Consider the following 20,104-nt stretch of genomic DNA (forward strand, 5'->3'; position numbering starts at 1 on the left):
CATAGGCCTTACCTTCCTCCACGGCGACAGTCCTTTCTGAGGCTGGTGATGGAGGTGGAGAAGGAGGAAGATTAGCTGTCTCTTCAGCTGCTAAAGATCGAACAATGAAAAAATGAGATACGATAATTAATTCTTTCAGGCCAGCAGATGTGTAGGCAGTTCTGCCATCTATAAAAAGTCCTCTCTATGACATTCAAGGAAAGACTCAATAGTAAGGTGCATTTGACTTATTTTTAGCTCCATTACCTGTTTCACACATTTTTGAAAACCTAAAAAGAAAGAAGAACATTTAATATTTAAAAATAATCATTTTGTCTTCTCCATGAAAATGAATTAGAGATGCCTGCTAAAAGTCCATCACTAATCCCATTAATTTGTGTCTGCCTGTTTAATTAATAAAATATTTCATCCTGGCCCTTAATCTACTACATAGTCAAACACACACAGGCAGGCATTTTAGTTTACATTTGGCTTAATGGACTGAAAAAATATTAGAATTCTTTATTGATCAACTTCTTGATCTGAAGACAAATGTTACCTTGATTATTCAGTTATTTTAGATAACATATTTTCTAAATGGCATTTTGTTCACTGAGTCTAATACCGAAACCCATCATCGGCTTGAACTCTCAGAAAAGAAAAATGAAGTGGTCATAGCCAGAGGCAACCTTCAGACAGACACATGTACCAGTGGGAGCTGAGTAATCTTCTGTCCTTGGCGTTTTACATGAAGAAGGACCAAAGAGAAAGGTTCTGAAAGCTGTGATTCATTTACAGTTAATGCTAAATTTCCTCAAGACACTTTATGACTACTCATATGAAGGTAAGTGATTTCAAAAGGACATATTCATCAGTCAAGGCCAGTGGTAAGATCTATTCTAAAGATTATGTAAATTTTTATTTCATAAAGCAGTTAACAGAGGCAGCATTGGGATGGCGACTCTTTAGCTTTTTGACCCTGTGGACCTTTCCATGGCATACTTTAAGGTTTCAGGTTGAAAAGGAAAAGGTGAAGGTTTCTTTTATTTCCAGCAACAGAAGTGAACCACAGACATAAGGTCAATGTTTTAGATAACTGTTCCCTCTCCGTTTTAGGAGAAAAACAATAGATAAAGAACATCTGATTGTAAATAATGAGAATATTTTAAATTATGATTATGGGAAAGCAGACTTTTGATTGTTTAATTTTTAATAAACAATTGAGAAATTACTGATCAGAAAATCAAATATTAAGGATATATTAGACTGTAAGAGGAAAAAGTTATGTTCTATTTTTAGGCTTTAAAAAACATACCTTCCTATAAATTACATCTATGTACTTATGAAATAAACCTACCTGTTGAACCCAAGAAGTTTCCTTTATTGTGTCTCGGCATATCTATCTATCTATCTATCTATCTATCTATCTATCTATCTATCTATCTATCATCATCTATCAATCACCTATCTATATTTATGGAGAGTAGGGGCCGTAAGCCCATGGCTGAGAGTGTTTTGTTGGCAAGCACCATCACATTACCTGTTTGTTTGGCCCTGAAAGGCATTTGACTTGTGACCAAAGGAGAGAGAAATGCCTTCTGAGTGTCCTTAAATGAACCAAGTGAAGACCAGTATCTTACATGGGACAAAGAATTGAATTCTAACAAAGCTCTGGTTATAGGTTTTATGTAGCTGGTTCAGGGAGACCCAAAGAAGACTACAGTATATAGACAATCATTTACCAAAACCCACAAAGGGAAACAATTATATCTAATTAAAGCATTAGTGCATTTTCCTTGTGAATGGGGGTGATGAGATAAATGTGCTTTGGCTTTATTTTTATAATAATTATCTCATGTGGTCTGGAAATGAAAAATTAAGAATAATTTAGGGGCAAAGTCTAACTATAAGCTTATCAACCCTAAAGACTACTCAAATACCACAATGACCCGGCTGCGAGAGGTGAAAATACCGTAAGTCCCAGTGCATGCCCACAGAGGTTTCTGATGAATGAAGTATGAGAGATGGCCTCTCTGGGAACATGAAGGCGTGACCTGTGATCAGGGAACAGCAGACACAGCCCCTAGTCTGAGGTTTGCTCATTTACCTAAAGGCAGGGCTGCAGGCTGATCTTTATGCTGAGCTTCTTTCTCTTGTTCGCCTTTCAGGACTGCTACAGCCTCAGCCGTGACTACTTGAACTATCCTTGCAGACACCTCCTCTGCAATAAAGAACAAAAAATAAAGTAAAATGGTGAAATGCCCAAAACAGGTAGCAAAGAGGAACATTAGCAAAGAGGAACATTAAATAATACAGTCAATTGGAATTTCATTTCCTTTGTCTTCTCCCCCAAAGAGTACAATAAAATGTATTAAATTGCAGAAAAATACAAATACATATATTGTAACCATAAAAAGAAAAGGGAAAAGAAAAAAGAGAAAGTAAAAGGAATTGGTAGTATAAAAAACAATTGGTAGTATAAGCTACAGTAAGTGACAATCTCTCTAACCTTCAGATTCCCCATGCTAAGGGGCATAAAAGTGGCATTCATATTTTAATATGCTGTGACAATTAAATGAAATAATATATTAAATGCTTATTTAAATTATATAACACTGTTTTCATCACTCTTGCTGTCTTGCTAACGTCTGAGTCTATGAAGATTGTTTGATTGACATGACGATAAAGACTTAAAAACTTTTGTCATCCATTGAGATGATTCTGTCATTTTTCCCAGTGAGTACTTCCTGGCCTGAATGTTGGGTCACTGCCTCACAGATAATATATCAGGCTCGGGCCACTAATTATTAAACAAAAATGATACAGTAAATGTGACTCTACTGTTGTACCAGACTACTCAGCGTTTATAGCCATTGCAGTGCCCTGGTTTTCTATGATGCTGACTCATGCTATGCTCTTCTAGTCACAGTATCTTCACTTACATCAGAAATTTTAAGACAGTCTTAGGCCTGGTTTTTAGCACATACTTTAGTTTAGTTATTTTGTTATATTAATTTATAGACATTTCGTGGTTGATTTATAACCAAGCCATGCAGTTGTGACTTTCTCAGTGGCCCTGAAAACTTCAACTTGCTTCAGAGCCATATATGACACTGTTGGTATACACAGAGGTTGGATTTTGAAAGTGGACTCTGTGTTTTCATCAGGACCAGCTGTGATTCGGTGAGCAAGCAAAGGCTCACCAATTACACTGTGAACAACAAGGAAGGAAGGAAGGAAGGAAGGAAGGAAGGAAGGAAGGAAGGAAGGAAGGAAGGAAGGAAGGAAGGAAGGAAGGAAGTTGGCATAAGCCTGAGAACATATTTTTGTTGATTTCTTTCAGGTTGTTAAGAGAGAAGTAAGTAACATTGATGATAAATTCAACCATATGGAATATAAAAGCCAGTAAATGTTTCTGCTTTTAAGAACATCAAAACATCAGGCATAATAGTGCTGTGTTAAAAGAAACGACAAGCCCACTGTACACTTGTGAAAGGAGGAAAACAAGACAATTTTAGACAGAATGCTCCTGTCAAGAAAAGGTTTTTCTCAGTAGGGTACAGAATGGTTGCCTAGGAAACCGATGCTAATTGCTGCTGCCGCTGGAAACTAGTCAACAAGGAAAGCACTGTGCAGTTCGAAGAGGTCTGCTCAACAAATACCCGAGATAAATTCATAAACACAGGGGAAAAGATAAGCTCCTGGCTTAATTTGGAGAGTTAATGGTTTCTCTGAAACTACTTCCTGTAATCAACTGGTGATGAAGGAAATTAAAAGAGCAGATCGTTGGTTTTTTTGTTTGTTTCCCTGGCACCTTAGCATTAATCAAAGAGGCCGGCAGGCAGACCGCTCCCTAGCAGGACTCCAATTGATCTCACAGGGTCACCCAGGCCAACACTTGCAGCTGTCGATCTTTGCCTACCAGCTTTGTCTTCCAAATATTTTTTTTTTTCTAAAGACTTCGTGATTAAAACAAAGAAAATTCTAGTTTATGGGGGGAAGTGCATTTGAGGTACAGATAGTTTATGCAGTGGTCGGCAAACTCATTAGTCAACAGAGCCAAATATCAACAGTACAAGGATTGAAATTTCTTTTGAGAGCCAAATTTTTTAAACTTAAACTTCTTCTAACGCCACTTCTTCAAGATAGACTCGCCCAGGCCGTGGTATTTTGTGGAAGAGCCACACTCAAGGGGCCAAAGAGCCGCATGTGGCTCGCGAGCTGCAGTTTGCCGACCACTGGTGGGGATAAATGCGTTTAAGATAAGGAATCATGGCTGCACAAAGTTCAGTTATGATGGGTACTGAAACTGGACAGATTTTGTATTGCACCCACGAAAGATAGTAGAACTATGCTTAGTCATTATGGGTGGTATAAAGATGAGTAGAACTTGGTGTTCCTGCATTGAAATAGTGCTTGAAATGGGGCAAAGTCACTGAAGGACATGTTTTGCTTTTGTTTTTTTAAGCTTTTCCCAGTAATGGCCACTGATTTTGGCTGAATTATCCATAGTCCCTCATATGGTCCTCTTCTCAAATGCAAACGCAACCCAGTGGAGCTAAGATTGGTAGAAAAGACACTTGTACAAAGGTCTGAGTCCAGGAAAATTTCCCTCGCTCTTTTTGTTTTATCTCAATCTATATGCTCAAATCCACAATTTATTTAGATTGACAACTTAACTTACTCAAATGAAGGGTTTAGAGCTTGAACAAAATTTGCCTAGCATTTAAATTTAGTCAAGGGAGGGAAGTATAATAAATTAATGTTATCAGTGCAAGGATACCACAAGTTCAGGATACTATATAACGAAGTTAAAATTAATTAGAAAAGCAAAGTACAGATCAGAAATAGTACCTACTAGAAATTTTGCTTCTAATTTTAAGGGTACAACTGGAAACAGGAAAAACACACACATTTAAGCAGAAGTAATATAGTAAGTACATATAGTCTCACTTTATATTATCATATTCTAGTCAAAGTTTTTGCTGTTGGTGGTATCTTTCCAATGTAGTATTGTGCACATATTTATATTGTTGTTTGTAGCCCACATATTAAATATTTACTAATTAATCCAGGTTGTAATATTTTATTAGTCTTAAATTAATATGGTAAAGAGAAATTTCTTAGGGACTTGGCTCCCTGAAATTTTCAAATTACTTCAGTGTCAATAAACTGAATACAATCATTAAGGCACAGAGGGAATTGATAATGCTTTCAGAGCTTTGAAATGCTCATTTTTGCATCTGGTAAGGAACATGAAAATTGTACTACTCCTAGTAAACTTGGGAGAAATTGGATTGTATTCTGTCTTGAACACATCACATTGTCTAAGGAGTGGTGAGGACAGGACTGACTCGATGGCACTTAACACATTTCAATCTATATCTCTTCTCTGTGTACTGGGTCTCACTGCTACCAAGCCTACCTCTAGAAATACTTGCAGATTGTGGGTACCATCTATATCATACTTGAAACTGTCAAAGTACTCACTTTTATTTGAAGATATTGATGCTATAACAAGATGCAAATGATATCTAGAAAGCATAAAACTGTAACTCGTTATTGCAATAGCTCTGGTTGTCCTATTGTAGGAGTCCAGCAGAAAGAGAAAGGTGGATCAATTTTGATGGAGCAGCAGAGCTGAGAAAAATGTAAGAATGGGATGCTATGGGCCCCGGCAACTCCACAGTTTAGGATCTGCCTAGCATTTACATTTAGGCAAGGGGGGAAGTATATTAAATTAATATAACTTTGCTAAAGAAAGGTCTCAGGTAGGCAGATGTTACTATAACTAAAAGCTATAGTATATCTACAAACACAGAGCTTCATTTTGCATAAAAAAACACAACCCTATGAGATATATGAAACTTCATGATATGGTAAATCGGATTTCAAAAATTTTCATTTCATTTTCTTAGTAAAATATGTCAATAATACATCAATTTATTATACAAGATATGAAAAAAATAAATTTTCAAAATCAGGACTTGTAGCATTTATTTTAAACAAAATTACAATTTCAATCCTATATAATAAAGCAAATCGATTGAACGGCAGAACGACTGGTCACTATGACCCAGACTGACCACCAGGGGGCAGACACTCAATGCAGGAACTGTTCCCTGGTGGTCAGTGCGCTCCCACAGCGGGAGCTCTGCTCAGCCAGAAGCCCTGAGCCGGACCAGCACAGTGGCAGTGGTGGGAGCCTCTCCTGCCTCCGCGGCAGCACTCAGGATGTCTGACTGCTGGCTTAGGCCCAGGGAGAGTGGGCCTAAGCCGTCAGTCAGACATCCCCTGAGGGCTCCTGGACTGCAAGAGGGTGCAGGCCAGGATGAGCTCCTCCCCCGCCCCCGCAAGTGTACGAGTTTCATGCATCAGGCCTCTAGTATGTCATAAACAGTAGCCCTGATCATGAAGAGGTTGATCAATTCCTGGTTTTAAGACTATGTCTAAAAACAGCTTGGTTTTTCTGATTCATTTTTTATTCCCCTTTCCAGTTTATCAATCATGCCTTCCCAACTTTTATAGAAATCCTTCACCTAAAAAATGGTGTATTTGAGCTTGGAGTTTGTATCTGTTTCCCAAAAGAGAAGTTTGCTGTCAAAGTAAACTGTGATGAAACCTTTCCCACAAGTGTATTGCTCACACTGTGATGTAATTTTTCTAGCCCCATTTTGTTTATGTAATTTAGATTCTCAAACAGAACATGGATACTAACCCTCTCTCATCTTCTTTTAAAAAATATTTTTATTGATTTCAGAGAGGAAGTGAGTGAGAGAGAGAGAGAGAGAGAGAGAGAGAGAGAGACATCAATAATTATAGAGAATCATTGATTGGCTGCCTCCTGCCTGCCCCACACTGGGGATCAAGCTTGCCCACAATCCAGGCATGTGCCCTGACCAGGAATTGAACTGTGACCTCCTGGTACATAGGTCGACATTCAACCACAGAGCCACCCCGGCTGGGCAATGTTCTCTCTTCTTCATATCAGTTCAAAAACTATTGATTGGCACCTGCTATAAAAAATAAGCACCATATTATATACCAAAAAGAACATGAAGATAAAGAAAGCATAGACAACTACAACCTCAAAACACAACCTAGTGATGGGGATTAAAAAAAGTAACAAGTAACCTCAGTAAAATGTTCAATATGATCAATGCAGGATATAAACATGGTACATGGGGATGTTCGGAAAAGGAAGAGATTCATTTGAGAGGATAAAATCAACATCAGCTCTGGACCTTTGACCATAGACTCCTGGTCGTCTCTCCTATAGTACACACTCTTTCAAATGTCATCATGCTACACATGATGAAACAACCACATCTCGTCTTCCACTATATCCTTTCATGACATTCTTCCCAATATCGCCTTTCACAGCAAACGTAACGTGTTTTGCAAAAGAAAAGACTGTTGGTTCAGTTAGAGGACTGACCAGGCTCGAGTCTCCTATGCTAGAATCAGAGAGGCTCCCATCCCAGCACGGCTTTGACCTGTGTTTACAAATAGAAAATTTGGACTGAAAATATTGATTCTAATTTTCAGGTTGCTGAAGCTGAATCATCTCTATTAAAGATGATGTTTCTCTGAATCTTGATTCATCCCTTATTATCCATTTTGCCTAATGTCTTCCCAAGTTTTGAGTGATGCTGAAATCAACCGTAAAAGCAAATGTTTAAGTCTCATCTAGGTGTCCTAATAACCACCTAGCATTTGCATCTTTGTTAAAAGTTGCAACAAGAGCTGAGGAGATATGTTTTCCTCTTTTCTTTGCTCATCAGCTTGGCTGGGTTTTGATTTGTATTTTCTCTGAGTGCTGCTGGCTGGTGACTCATTCTTTGAGATGAGCCACACAGTGAGCAGGCAGCAAGCATTTGGTTCAGTGTTCTTTTCCCCTCAGGATTCATGATGCCAAGTCAGATCATGCTTAAACTACCAAGTCTGCAATGCAGCACCAGTTGTTCTGTTCATCTGCTCCTGATATGATTTTCCAGACTCCCATGACAGTCAAAGCACATGCTTTCTGTATTGTGCTGAGGAGCAGTGAAGTGTGAGGGAATGAGAGGAAGAGAAAAAGGCTTACTATACTGAAGCGGAAAAAGTCGGTTCATCTCAGTAGCTTGGGAAGGAAAGAGGGAGGAGTAATGACTGCTAGGTACTCCCCAGTCTACTAACCCCTCAACAGTAAATGAAATCAAATCCACAGCCACCCCTCAGGGTGGTATTTGGTGTACTACTTTTCTTGGGTATATACAAACAATCTTATCTGTCTGTCTATCTATCTATCTATCTATCATCTATCTATCTATCTATCATCTATCTCTATCATCCATCCATCCTACTTTTTGAAAAAATATGTTATTGATTAATGATGAATATATTCTCAAGATATTAGAGCAATTAATATATCCCAAATTACTATTAATTTTTTTATTTTGTGTGGAGAGAATTCTTAGAAAGGTAATAAGACACAGATAAAGATTGTGCATAATTCTAACCAAAACAAATATTTAAGCAGTCCAAAAATGAATCCAAAAAGACTTGTTTCCATGACTACGTTCACCTGCACACTACAAATATTTTATAAAATGTTAAGAATTCTTCTCAGATGGAGAATTTTAAAATGTCAAAAATGGAATACATTAAAAGAAAATTATGATGATAAAACATGACAGCAGATTAGAGAGGACAAAATTTGATAAGGTCTTAGAAAATATACGATCAGGGGGAGGGACCAAGTGAAAAAATAATACAATGATAATGAAATTATATTTACATTTACAGAACAAGCCAGAAAGAATAACTTTAGAAGTAGATCTGAATTGTTCTTGGCTCAAGTCTGTTGCATTGATTAAAATTCAAATTCAATGTGATGTAGTTCTGACATTGAGCACAAAACAAGACAGTAAAGAAAGGAGACTTATTCCCACAAGTTCATGGGAGGCATTTTCTGGAAAAACATACATGGGAATAAATTTATATGCAAATTAATCTTAATTTTTAAATATCAGATTCTATTGTATTAGATACATTGTCTTCATGACTTGAAGTTTTTGTAGGCAATGCAAATTCCAAGGAGTAAAATCACATTTTAATTTGTTGAGTCATAAGTTTAATTAAAAGAGGTCTAGGGAAACCAAGATTTCTTACATTTTGATTTAAAAATCACTGGCTTAAAACAATCGCATCCTACTCTAAGACTGGCTAAGAGCAAGCAAATATAGACCTGTAAATTTTTACAGGAAGAACTACCCTATAACTGCACATTTAAACAAACAACTCTATCTGGTGACTGTCTTTTCCTCTAATTTCTAGTACATTATAAAAGCGCTAGCTAGCAATACTTGCTATGCACAAGCTCATTCCTTAACAAGAGTAAGAGACGCGATTCCTTGTTGTAATTTCCACACAAGCTAGCCCTCAATTAGGTTCAGATCCTTCTATTTACCAACAAGACAAGCCACATATTATAACTGAGGCTAATACCCATAACCTGCTTCAAATGGTATAGAGACCACATAGGACAAAGCAAACGTGACACATACAAACCTCGCGGAATTGCCTTTTTATCAATTCTTGTCTTGCTCACCCTTCTAGCCCCAGATGCCTAACCTTTTGAAGGAAAACACTGAAAAGATCCCCATTTTCTGTCCTCATCCATCGGCGCCACCAGGCCTAGAGGCTTCACAGGGAGGCCCTGTGCTTTTCCGCAGATCCACCCTTAAATGCTAAATACCTCTGCTCTGCACCCTCCTCTGCGGAGCTCGGGGAAATGGCAGCGGAGCGATGAGTGGTTGGCATGGCAACAAGGAAAAGAAAATCTGCAGCCTCTTGTATTGTCAGGCCAGCTTGTTGATTTGCTTTGGGGGTGATGCAGGTAGCTCTAGTTTATCTGCAGGAGACATGGCTCTGCACTATCTTCTCTGCGTACATGAATATAATGTGAAAGTCTATATGCCATCTTTTTAAATTTTTTTTTAAAATATATATTTTTATTGACTTCAGAGAGGAAGAGAAAATCAATGATTGGCTGCCTCCTGCAGCTGTTTCCCCACGAGGGATTGAGCCCATAGCCCGGGCATGTGCCCTTGACTGGAATTGAACCTGGGACCCTTCAGGTCCGCAGGCCGATGCTCTATCCACTGAGCCAAACCACCTAGGGCCCATCTTTTGAATGGGATGACAGCTCTTAGTAGTAAATCTCAAATAGGAATGCTGGCAGAGGAAAGTGGAAGAAGTAAGAAAAGGTAGGTTCTCAAATTCTAAGGCTGAAAAGGGAAACAGAAGGTTAGAGTGATGACAAACTTTTCCTTCATCGTGTATTTTCAAGCTTAAATTTAAATTTTCAGCAGCAATAATCGGACACATCTGAGTATGTTCGTCGCTTGGCTGCTTGAGTTCCGAGGATGGTAAAGTCCTGGCTTTGGAAGGCACAGCTCAAGGTAAACGCTGAAATGCAACAATGTATGACCTGCAAGAGCTTTCCAGACCTCGCTGCTTCTGCAGGGAACAGACCTGGGTGGGGTCCTCAGGAATGCTGGGAAACTATGCATCCCTGGGGAGTGGGGTGGGCGGTTAACTAAAGAAACACTCCCCTTTAATCTTCCATTGGCTCAGAGCTGGCACTGGCTGTGGACTGTGGAGGGTCCTGAAGGCTCTTAATACTCTGACTAGTGTTTCTTACTAGTGTTCAAAGCATTAGACCTTGGGATAGTCAAAATCATGAAAGGATGATTTTAATGAAATACGTCGATGTTTTGTCATCTATCAACTTCTCAAATTTGCCTCCTTTGTTTCTACATTCATACCGAGAACTGAGGATAAAATTATGATTTTTCTGTCATGCTTAGAGGTCTGTGAGTGTGGCAGTGCTGCAATAGGCTTTGTCTTCTTTGGTTATAACGGATCACCAGGCAGCTGGCTGGGCTGGACTCAATCTGGTGCCATGGGTTGTGGAAAGAGTGCTGGTCTGTGTGGCAGGAGACCAGCATGCTGGCTGTGGTCATGAGATCTTGAATGGGGACTTAAACCTGTAAAGAGGAGAACCAGGAAAGGCCACCTTATTGGTTCCTTCTAGTTATCTTCTTGTTATTTGGATATGGATTCTAATATGAGTTTGGGCCCCACCTCACATAAAAATCTTAAAAGATGAAGCTCCTTATTTCCCTTCAGAATTGGAACTCTGTGGGGACCAAAATGCACTCCTCTTGCTTCAAATTTAAGGTGAAAATTAGCAGAAGGGTTTATTTTAAGCTTTTACTCTTCTGATTCACACTTTGGAAAACAAATGTAAAAATGATGGCTTTACTCTCATTGTAACAATAATGTTCCCAAGTGGCTAGATTCTCAATGGTTTCTCATTTATTTTTCAAAGCTACTGTGGAATGGCTTCTAAAAAGAACACCTGAATGAATAAATTAAAAAAAAAATCCTTAAAGTATCAAAACTTATGCTATATCAGAGGAGCAAATAATTCAATCTACCTTTCTATGGATTAGCTTTACATTGTAAGGAGACAAAATCTAGAAGAATAAACTATAAAGAAATGTAATTTAAAACATAGCATTCCCTGCCATCCCAAGTCTCAGTGTATAAGATGAACAATAAACTGACTATGGGCTTGCATCTTTAAAGGTTATTAGGGCCCAGGAATGAAGGTAAACACTGAAAAAGGGTGAGAGAGAATGAGGCAAGACCTTTGGTTGAAGTAAGCCCACACTGATAAAGGGAGGAAGAAGGGGGGATGTGATGATTGCAATTCATTTCACATTTTATCTGGTTTATAGAGATAAATACAAATAAACAACCTTGGGGGAAAGATTTATTTCTAAAGTCAAGAGAGGACATAGCAAAGAAGGAAAGCAGAAGAAAGATCTTTAGAGTAAATCAGTAATGTGGTGGCCACCACAACATACAGCTAAGGACCTGGGGATACTGGGAAATGCTTCAAGTTACCGATGCCCTGAGAAATCTCCTTTAGAGGGGAGAAACGCAATATTCGGATAGATTATAAGTGTACGCAAAGCATTATGCTAAGCAAAATCAGCCAGTCAGAGAAGGATAAGTATCACATGATCTCACTCATTTGTGGAATATAATGAACAATGTAAACCGATGAACAAAAATAGATCCAGAGACATAGAAACATTAAACAGACCATCAAACCTCAGAGGGAAGGCAGGGGATAGAGAGGGGTTAAGAGATCAACCAAAGGACTTGAATGCATGCATATAAGCATAACCAATGGACATGGACACTGGTGGGGGGGGCGGGTCAGGGCATGTGCTGAGGGGCGGGAGTGGCCAGGAAACGGTCAATGGGGGAAAAAAAAGAGAGACAGGTAATACTTTCAACAATGAAGAATTTAAATTAAAAAAATAATAAAAAGAGTGGGCTAGTATATAGCTCCCTGGTCCTCCCTAAAACAACCCAAAATATCGTGCTAGCTCACATTCAGCAGTAGTTCCCATCATCAAAGGATGGCATTTAAAAAAAAACATATTTGAGATTTAAGAACACTTTTTTTTTTAACTGGGAATTATTTTTGTTTGTAGTTTGTGAACAGTTACCTATAAACTGTCAATAATAAAATTTATTATTTTATTAAGCTGAAGTTTAGAGAGATATTTAATTGCACATGAATTTATCATTGGAACATCCTCTATAGGCATGAGGAGACAATATTTTACATTTTTCTTTTCCCACACATAGATAACTTATAATTTAATACTTGGCCTGTTATTTCTGAAGGGAAGTTAGTTTAAAATCACACCCTAATTTGAATTGAACACATCACCCTGATAATCCACAGCTGGCTCTTTATAACTCGGTCACTATGAACATACATATAAAGCTTTCATAATAAGTCTCCCAAATGTAATATAAAATTACTGTGATATATGACAAGCTGAAATCAAAATTACTTCTGGATGCTCTTGAAACCGTAATTTAAAAGAAAACCTACTAGTCTCTTTTTAATTTATATTATTTTTTCAAGCTGACGAGGACACACTGACCTAGAAATAGATTTTTCAGGTGCTCTGAAATAGTCCATTAGGACCATTGAAAAACCGAAATAGTGAGTGATGTTGATTCTCCACTGCTTGACCAAACACCCGCTAGAGATTTTTGTCTTGTATTATAAACCTCACAATAATCCATGAGACTCAACTGGTGAGAGCCCAAGACACAAAAGAAGACTTTTCAATAGTTTTCACCATCAATTTGAAAAGGACTTTCTTTTTTCTTTTCTATTCATTGACTCCTTCATTCATTTATTCACTCACTCAACACACTTATTGAGTACTTGAGGTATAATATCAGGTGCTACAGAATATGATGGTAAGAATAATCTTGGTCTATAACATTATTTCTTTCCCCACAATCATTTTGCTCTAATGTGTCCTCCTCTTTTTATGCCTTGACCCTTCAAAATTTTCCTAGTTAATGTTTCTGATCCAAATCCCATCCTCTACAACTTGTATTATACTGGTTTGTGGAAAAGCATTCCTTGTTTATGAGTACTCTGTTTTCTATATTGACATCACTACCACCAATAATAATAATAATAATAATAATAATTAATAGATACTATTTTATGAGCCATTCACTTTGTACACATTACTATTTAATCCTCATTGTAATGATGAAAGGCAAAAATAATATTTTTATTTCATTCTGAACTAGTTTCTTTCTAATGGGGCATATGTGCCTTTTAGGCACTGCAAAGCTTCTCAAATCCTTGGATTGGATTGGACACCACTACCCTCTTTTCCTGTTCCACATGGATGTCTGCAGGGTACTTGGTTTTTATCACAGCAACAGCTAAAACCCCAATTTCACAAAGATACTGCATCTTGAAAAAAAATTTAGTGTGCACTAATGCTGAAACTGTGTACTTTCTTGAGCTAACAGACCATGTAGTGTTGGACAGATGTGGAGAATTGCTGCGTTTGCTTTGAGTACTTCAAATACTCTGCCTCAGCCCTGGGGGTGTGCCATGGCACCTCAAGACACTTCTTGCACAATTTGGAACTTTGGCCCTAAGTAGAAACAATCCCAGTTCCACGTTGCCTTTCTGTACTGCTCACTTGGTACTGAACACACTGTATTTTGTATCTGAATTAACTGCATGCACAGGTCTCATGTCCACTACTAGGTCACCTGCTCTGTGAAGCTCAGAGACCATTCCTTGCACACACCTGGCACAGAAGCTTAACACATTTTTTACTACATAGAAAATGCTCAACAGTAATTTGTGGAATGTGTGGATAAAAAAAAAGTTACACTGTGTACTTATGTAATTTCTCCCCAGTCATTTGAAATGCCTTTCATATTTTCCCATTAAAGTGTAAACATTTTTTTTTTGGAACAGTGTACAGTCGATGTGTTGCTGACTAGTGGGTGGAATGTAGAAAACCAATCTTTGAATAAGTAAAGGATGATTTTGAAGGGGGCATACATAACCTTTCTTATTGCTTGTAGTTTGCTTACACTTTTTTGGGTAGCATGCCTGCAAGTTACTGTGTTCAAATACAGTAAATTCTGAGTCACAGAAAAAATAAAAATAATTTTGAATAATACTATAGTTCTGAGTATTGTTTCTCTAAGCCATTCATACTATATAATAATTATGCCATTATGACAACATTGTCAATGATAAAGTGTAGAAATTATACTTTGAAAGTAACTACTTGATAATAAATTTTAGTATGTTTTCCTAATATCTGAATATCAGGTCTTAAAAAGTTATCTGAGGAAGTATGAAATGGTTCCTGTACATGTGTGTGTGTTCATTTTCTTTCTTTTCTGTTACTCCTTTTTTCTTTTTAAAAGCTGAGAGCTGTACCCTAACATTCTTTTCTGCCATAAAAAGTATATATGCTTCTAATTAGTCAATCAGATTTAGGTCCCATATCATTCAAGAAAATCAATAGCAAACTATATGTGTTTTCTTTCAATGAATTAAACTGCTGACAGGTACTGAGCCATTTGTCTATTAAAATTAAAGTGGTAAAACTAAATAGGGAGATGAGATAGAGAATACAACCCATTTGGGGTACCATAAGGCTAGTTCCCATGATTTTTCTCTTTTTTTGTGTCTTTCCCCTGACCGACTAAAGTCTCCATCCTAGCATTCCTGAAAGAGGATGAGTGCTGTAAATTAATTCACTTTCAGACTAAACAGACTTCAAAGCACAAACAGGCTCTGGTGACTGGAGAGCCCTTAGTTACCTGCTGTTTCTCTGTCAGCTGAGGTCAGCTCTCCGTTGATCCCATTCTCTTTGGTATTTGAGTAAGTGCTCTGTGACCCATGCTCTCCAAAGGTGCCCTCTTCGTCCTCCCTGAATGGGAATCCATTGGCACTTCTGACAAGTCCTTCCCCTGCCCCGCCTTGGTCCTTAATCTCAGGTGAATGTGGGTGTGCAGAAGCCTCCGTTAGCTGAGCTGAGGTCCAGTGAGGTGCCTTTGCGTCATCTTTCCGATCATCTGCCATTCTTCAACACCTGTCACCTCTCCTGTGATTGGAAGTGAAAAAATAGCAGCCATGACTTTGGGGGAATCTGGTCTGATATTAATAGTACCAAGATAGAGCAAATTTGTAGTGGTTAGCTATGGTAAACACAAAAACACCCTTTCAATAATCTACTTTTAATATTAAGCGGTAGCCATTAATAACACTTTGGTTCTGTTTTTTTTAGACCTTTTTTGGCATATCTATCCTTTTAATATAAGATCTCCATCAATCTATATACACCTTTTAAAAAAATAGTGTTTGGCATTTAAGGACACTTCTTAGTTAGCTTTCATTGACATATGATGTTAACTGTTCAGTAGAGCCAAGGAATCCTGCACTATAAGAAAATTGTCTAATGTTTTTTCATGTTTAGTCTTCGATGATGTGTTTTAGGAGGAAGACCACCAGTGTTAAGTGCTTACATGAGCTTGAGAAATGTTGAGTTGCACAGGCACGTGTAACACTAGCTGAGAGCTTTTCATGTGCTCGGACACATGGAATCTCAGGGAAGGGCAGTGATGTGGGGAGAATCCTAACCAATAGGCCATAGAACCCTTTGTCTGATGCCATGTTTATCAACACCTTCCAAAGGATTTGGGAAATACTTAGGTTTTCACTTTAGCCCATGGGAGTTCTAGCCACAGATTTTCAAAGTCAAGAAAATAATATGAACACCCACAGTTCCCAGCTAAAATTGGCAGTTTTCCCCACAGGGCTCTCTGGAAAAGATTTCTCAGTGACTAAAAATCCTCATAGTGAACCTAAGAAAACCAATGTCTAATGGAGGAGAGTGCTACTTGGTCATCATCCACTTGAAATGTTGATAGTTTGTTTTCAAGAGACCAGTCATGCAAAAAGTGATCTTAGTGTGTAATGCCTCAGACTTTTGGATTCTTTCTTTTTAATCCATCAGTAGAAACTAATTTTGTAAAAAGAAAGGGGTGGCTGGCCACATTGGTTTCAATTAATATCAGAGAAACAAATGAAGTGAATTTATAATCTAAAATGCATCATCTAACTTCCTGATAAGACTATTCAGATAATACTCCTTAAAATGTATGCAGATTAATCAGCTATCACTTTCTAATTTGTTGGGCTTTTGAAATGTACATAGTATAACCATGTATTAAGTGACAACATCTTAGAAAATGTCAAGCTGGTATTGCTCTGACAAAGCTACTTTGACAGAAAATATGATTTAAGACTTCCTTCTGCTCTACTGAAAAGCTTCTGGAAGCAAAGGAGATACTATGGGCTACACTCACTTATAATCACAGCATGATATTATTAAAATACCACCCACTTGTGATAAATTTCACTTGAATTCCTAATCAGTGTTTTGGAGTCACGGTTTAGCTCTACTCTACAAAATGGCATTATGACAATAGTCAAAAGTGATCACAGTTTCTTTTAATTATTTCTTCCTGTTGTATATAATTATTTTACCTGAATCTCTCTGAAAACTGTGAATGTGAGATAAATAAGAAAGCTGATAAAGGCAAATCCCCTCCAAATCTATGAGAGGAAACTGAAGTACAAGGAATGTTAACATTCCATTCCTCCTATGTAATGAGAAAGACTCTCCTCTCTCCTTATTGCAAAAGATCACAAATCCTAACTGTGGAAGAGCTGGAGATCTGAATGAAAACAGTTGTTCCACAGATTAAATGGTTTATAGATTAATTACTTATTTACGTAACATCTGTAAAATGCTTCAGTTTTGTTTTGGGGTAGATTTAAAGTATACATATTTAATATTGTGAAGTAAAACTAGTACTCTTCCAATATTAATTAGAAGGTCTCAGATAATTCTAGTTAAGAAATACCAAAAGAGAGAAGAAAGCAAACAAGCAAAAGAGTGAAAGAAACAACAACAAATAGAAAAAGAAAGAACAGGAAAAAAGAAAATTCCAACTCAACAGAAAACATGACTGTCATGGCAAAATTCAACTCATGGTCTGGGACAGGTATATTCCAAATTTCAGTTACTTACTAAAATTTTTAAAATCTAATATGATCATTAATGTGGGTCTTAGAAACTCATTTTGGAGCTTACAAGTAGGTCTGTCAGTCAGTAATGGTATTTATCAGATTTGTAGAATACCGATTACATTAATTATTGGATTTCTATTATATTCAGATTCTCTTATATTTAAATGCAACTGCCTTAAATATTTTCCAAACCTAAGACTATAATGCTCTATGTTCTAAATTCTAAGATTTTACATGAGTACCTATCTGCCCAGATACTTACACAAATTGATACAATTTTTGTATATAAGAACAAATTTGGACTTGCCCACAGGCAACCCCAAATCCTAGCTCCAAATCTGCAAGACCACTCTTGAAAACATTGTCTTTTGTGTATGATTGTCCTTGCATAGGATATATCTAATAAATTAATTTGTATTGTAATTTAGAAATAAGGTAATATGCATTTTGCTGATTTCTAATACTTCTTCCACATATTCCCATAATACAGCTATTCCCATATTTTCCCTTAATTGTCAGAAACTTTAATTCTTAACTATAGTATTTACCTCATCCTAAATCTTTGGCTGAATTTGGTTACTTATTACAAATAAAAACTGTATCTTTTGCCTTCCAACATTTTATTTTTGGGGCATCATTCTTTAAGAAAATCATGTAGTAGTATTTAGCACATAATAGCTTTCATGTTATCCTTCATGTATACATAAAGTGGAAGAAAAACAAAATAGATATCAATATTTTCCAGATAAATCATTTTGTAAAACCTTACATAATATTCTAGATCTTTCACATAAGGTATAGGTTAACAACTCTAATGAAAATATGATTTCTTAAAAAACTAACATTACTTAGCTGTTTAAAAAGTATTTCTCCTTTATCCATCTTCCCTAGAATACTCTATGAATTTATCCTCCAAGCAAATGTTGCTAATAAACGAGTGATATCTTTAAAATGACGACTTACTTTTTGGAGGTGGCCAAATAACACACTTTTGTTGCTTCTCCCTAAGAGTTATAAAATCACATGTGCACATTAAAACTTAATGTGTTTAAAGACTACCTTGAAAAAAGAGGCATTTTCATCTGGAACTCCATCTATTGACCGCCTGCATATTGTGCATAGAAAAAAAAAGTTTGACATGCCCTGACAGTTCCTGTAGTTTCTGTTATTAGCACAGAGATAAATTTATTTAAGTGTATCAAACTTCAGTTCCTGAGCACATGTGCCCTGAGGCTTGCAGAGACAAAAAAATAAGGTACAGCTGCCACATTTCCTTCACGATTCAAAGCGAAGAAATAAGCAAGCAGAAATACTGGGAAGAAAATGTCCCTGACAGCTCTGCTGTTTTGGTAGCTACTGACAAATTTCTTTTCTCAGGGCACATCCAGAGCTAAGGATGTAAATTGCAGATACATTTTATTCAAAATAAACCATTTTCTAATTTTCTATCTACTTAGTTAGGGGTTTCCACATTTTTCCTTCCAAGTATGAAAAGGGTTATGCAAAGCAAGATGCGCATAACCGAAGTATGATAGTAATTCACAAACTGAACAAAGCACCATTTAGCTATCCGTGTGTTTCGAATACTTGTTTAATGCTGAGTGGATAATTTACCAACCTTCTAACTCCAGATATACACAGGGGAAAAGGTTCTGTTAGCTATAAATGTTTAGCCAACACTAGCTCCATCAATGAGAGAATGGTTTTGAAACCTAATTTTCTGGCATGGTAGGAGAGCTGGTACTAAAGTTCTAACTCCATTGGGAGCACATGAAGAATAACGCCAAGCAGGACAAATGACTAGACCTGAACTAAACTTGGATACATAATAGAGAGCATGTGACATGTAGGTATAAAAATATCTTTAAGATAAACTATTTCATCCCATCTCAGAAAAGGTTTTAAACTCATAAAACTGAAACACTCTTTGGTGATGATCCACTTCCGATATATCTTCAAGTGTTTTCAGCCAATTACCTCCAGCATTCATCTAGCAAATTAGAATTTTGGGGTATGGGCTTTGGAAATTGGTCTTCTAACAAATTCACCAGGTGATTCTGAGATACTAAAGTTGGCAAGCCTGCAGCATAGGACTTCAGAAAAGAACATGAAACATGCCTACAGAATAATTGGTGTAAAGGGGTGAGGCAATTACTTGAGACGCCATCTCATCATTCTCACAAATAGAAGTTGAACCTTCCTCAGTCCAGGGCATTTATGAAGAGGAGTGGATTCCAATCATGGGACTGGCTGCTTTTAGTCAGCTTCCTGGGAATATGCCAGTTGTCTCTTTTCTCTAATCCTACTTGAGGAAGGCAGACACATCTCAAAGGAACATTTAAAATTTCCCATTGTCTGTGGTATAAACCTACTTCATATTGTGAAAACAATGATTAATCCTTGCTCAGTATGCAAACAACTTAAAATTCTTTAGAATATTTATTTTAAATACTCCTTGGTATTTATTAATGATTTATGACAAAAGTGCACTTGCTTAAAATATGTCACATCAAGTTATAATTTTCTTTACTGTTAGATCATTTGGGAGATGGATGTGGGTAATAGGTAAGATGTGAATGTGTGACAGATAATTCTGAGCCGTAAAGTTCTCAA

At 37.2% G+C, this 20,104-nt stretch overlaps 1 protein-coding gene across 30 annotated transcripts in view; it reads right to left on the reverse strand.

Moving 5' to 3' along the window:
* MAP2 (microtubule associated protein 2) overlaps positions 1 to 15,478 on the reverse strand; it is a 55,204-nt gene extending 39,726 nt beyond the window's left edge. For 23 of the 30 annotated variants that reach the window (XM_054723025.1, XM_054723019.1, XM_008145220.3 and 20 more), the window contains exons 1-3: positions 15,217 to 15,478; positions 2,087 to 2,200; positions 13 to 90 (exon numbers count right to left, since the gene is read on the reverse strand). In XM_054723025.1, the coding sequence (XP_054579000.1) occupies positions 13 to 90; positions 2,087 to 2,200; positions 15,217 to 15,478 (454 nt within the window). The remainder of the gene's footprint in view (positions 1 to 12; positions 91 to 2,086; positions 2,201 to 15,216) is intronic. The other 7 variants (XM_054723026.1, XM_054723024.1, XM_054723017.1 and 4 more) reach the window with 1 other exon arrangement.
* Between the last annotated feature and the right edge of the window lie 4,626 nt (positions 15,479 to 20,104).

Source organism: Eptesicus fuscus, chromosome 11 (assembly GCF_027574615.1).
Source record: "Eptesicus fuscus isolate TK198812 chromosome 11, DD_ASM_mEF_20220401, whole genome shotgun sequence".
Taxonomy (NCBI): Eukaryota; Metazoa; Chordata; class Mammalia; order Chiroptera; family Vespertilionidae; genus Eptesicus; species Eptesicus fuscus.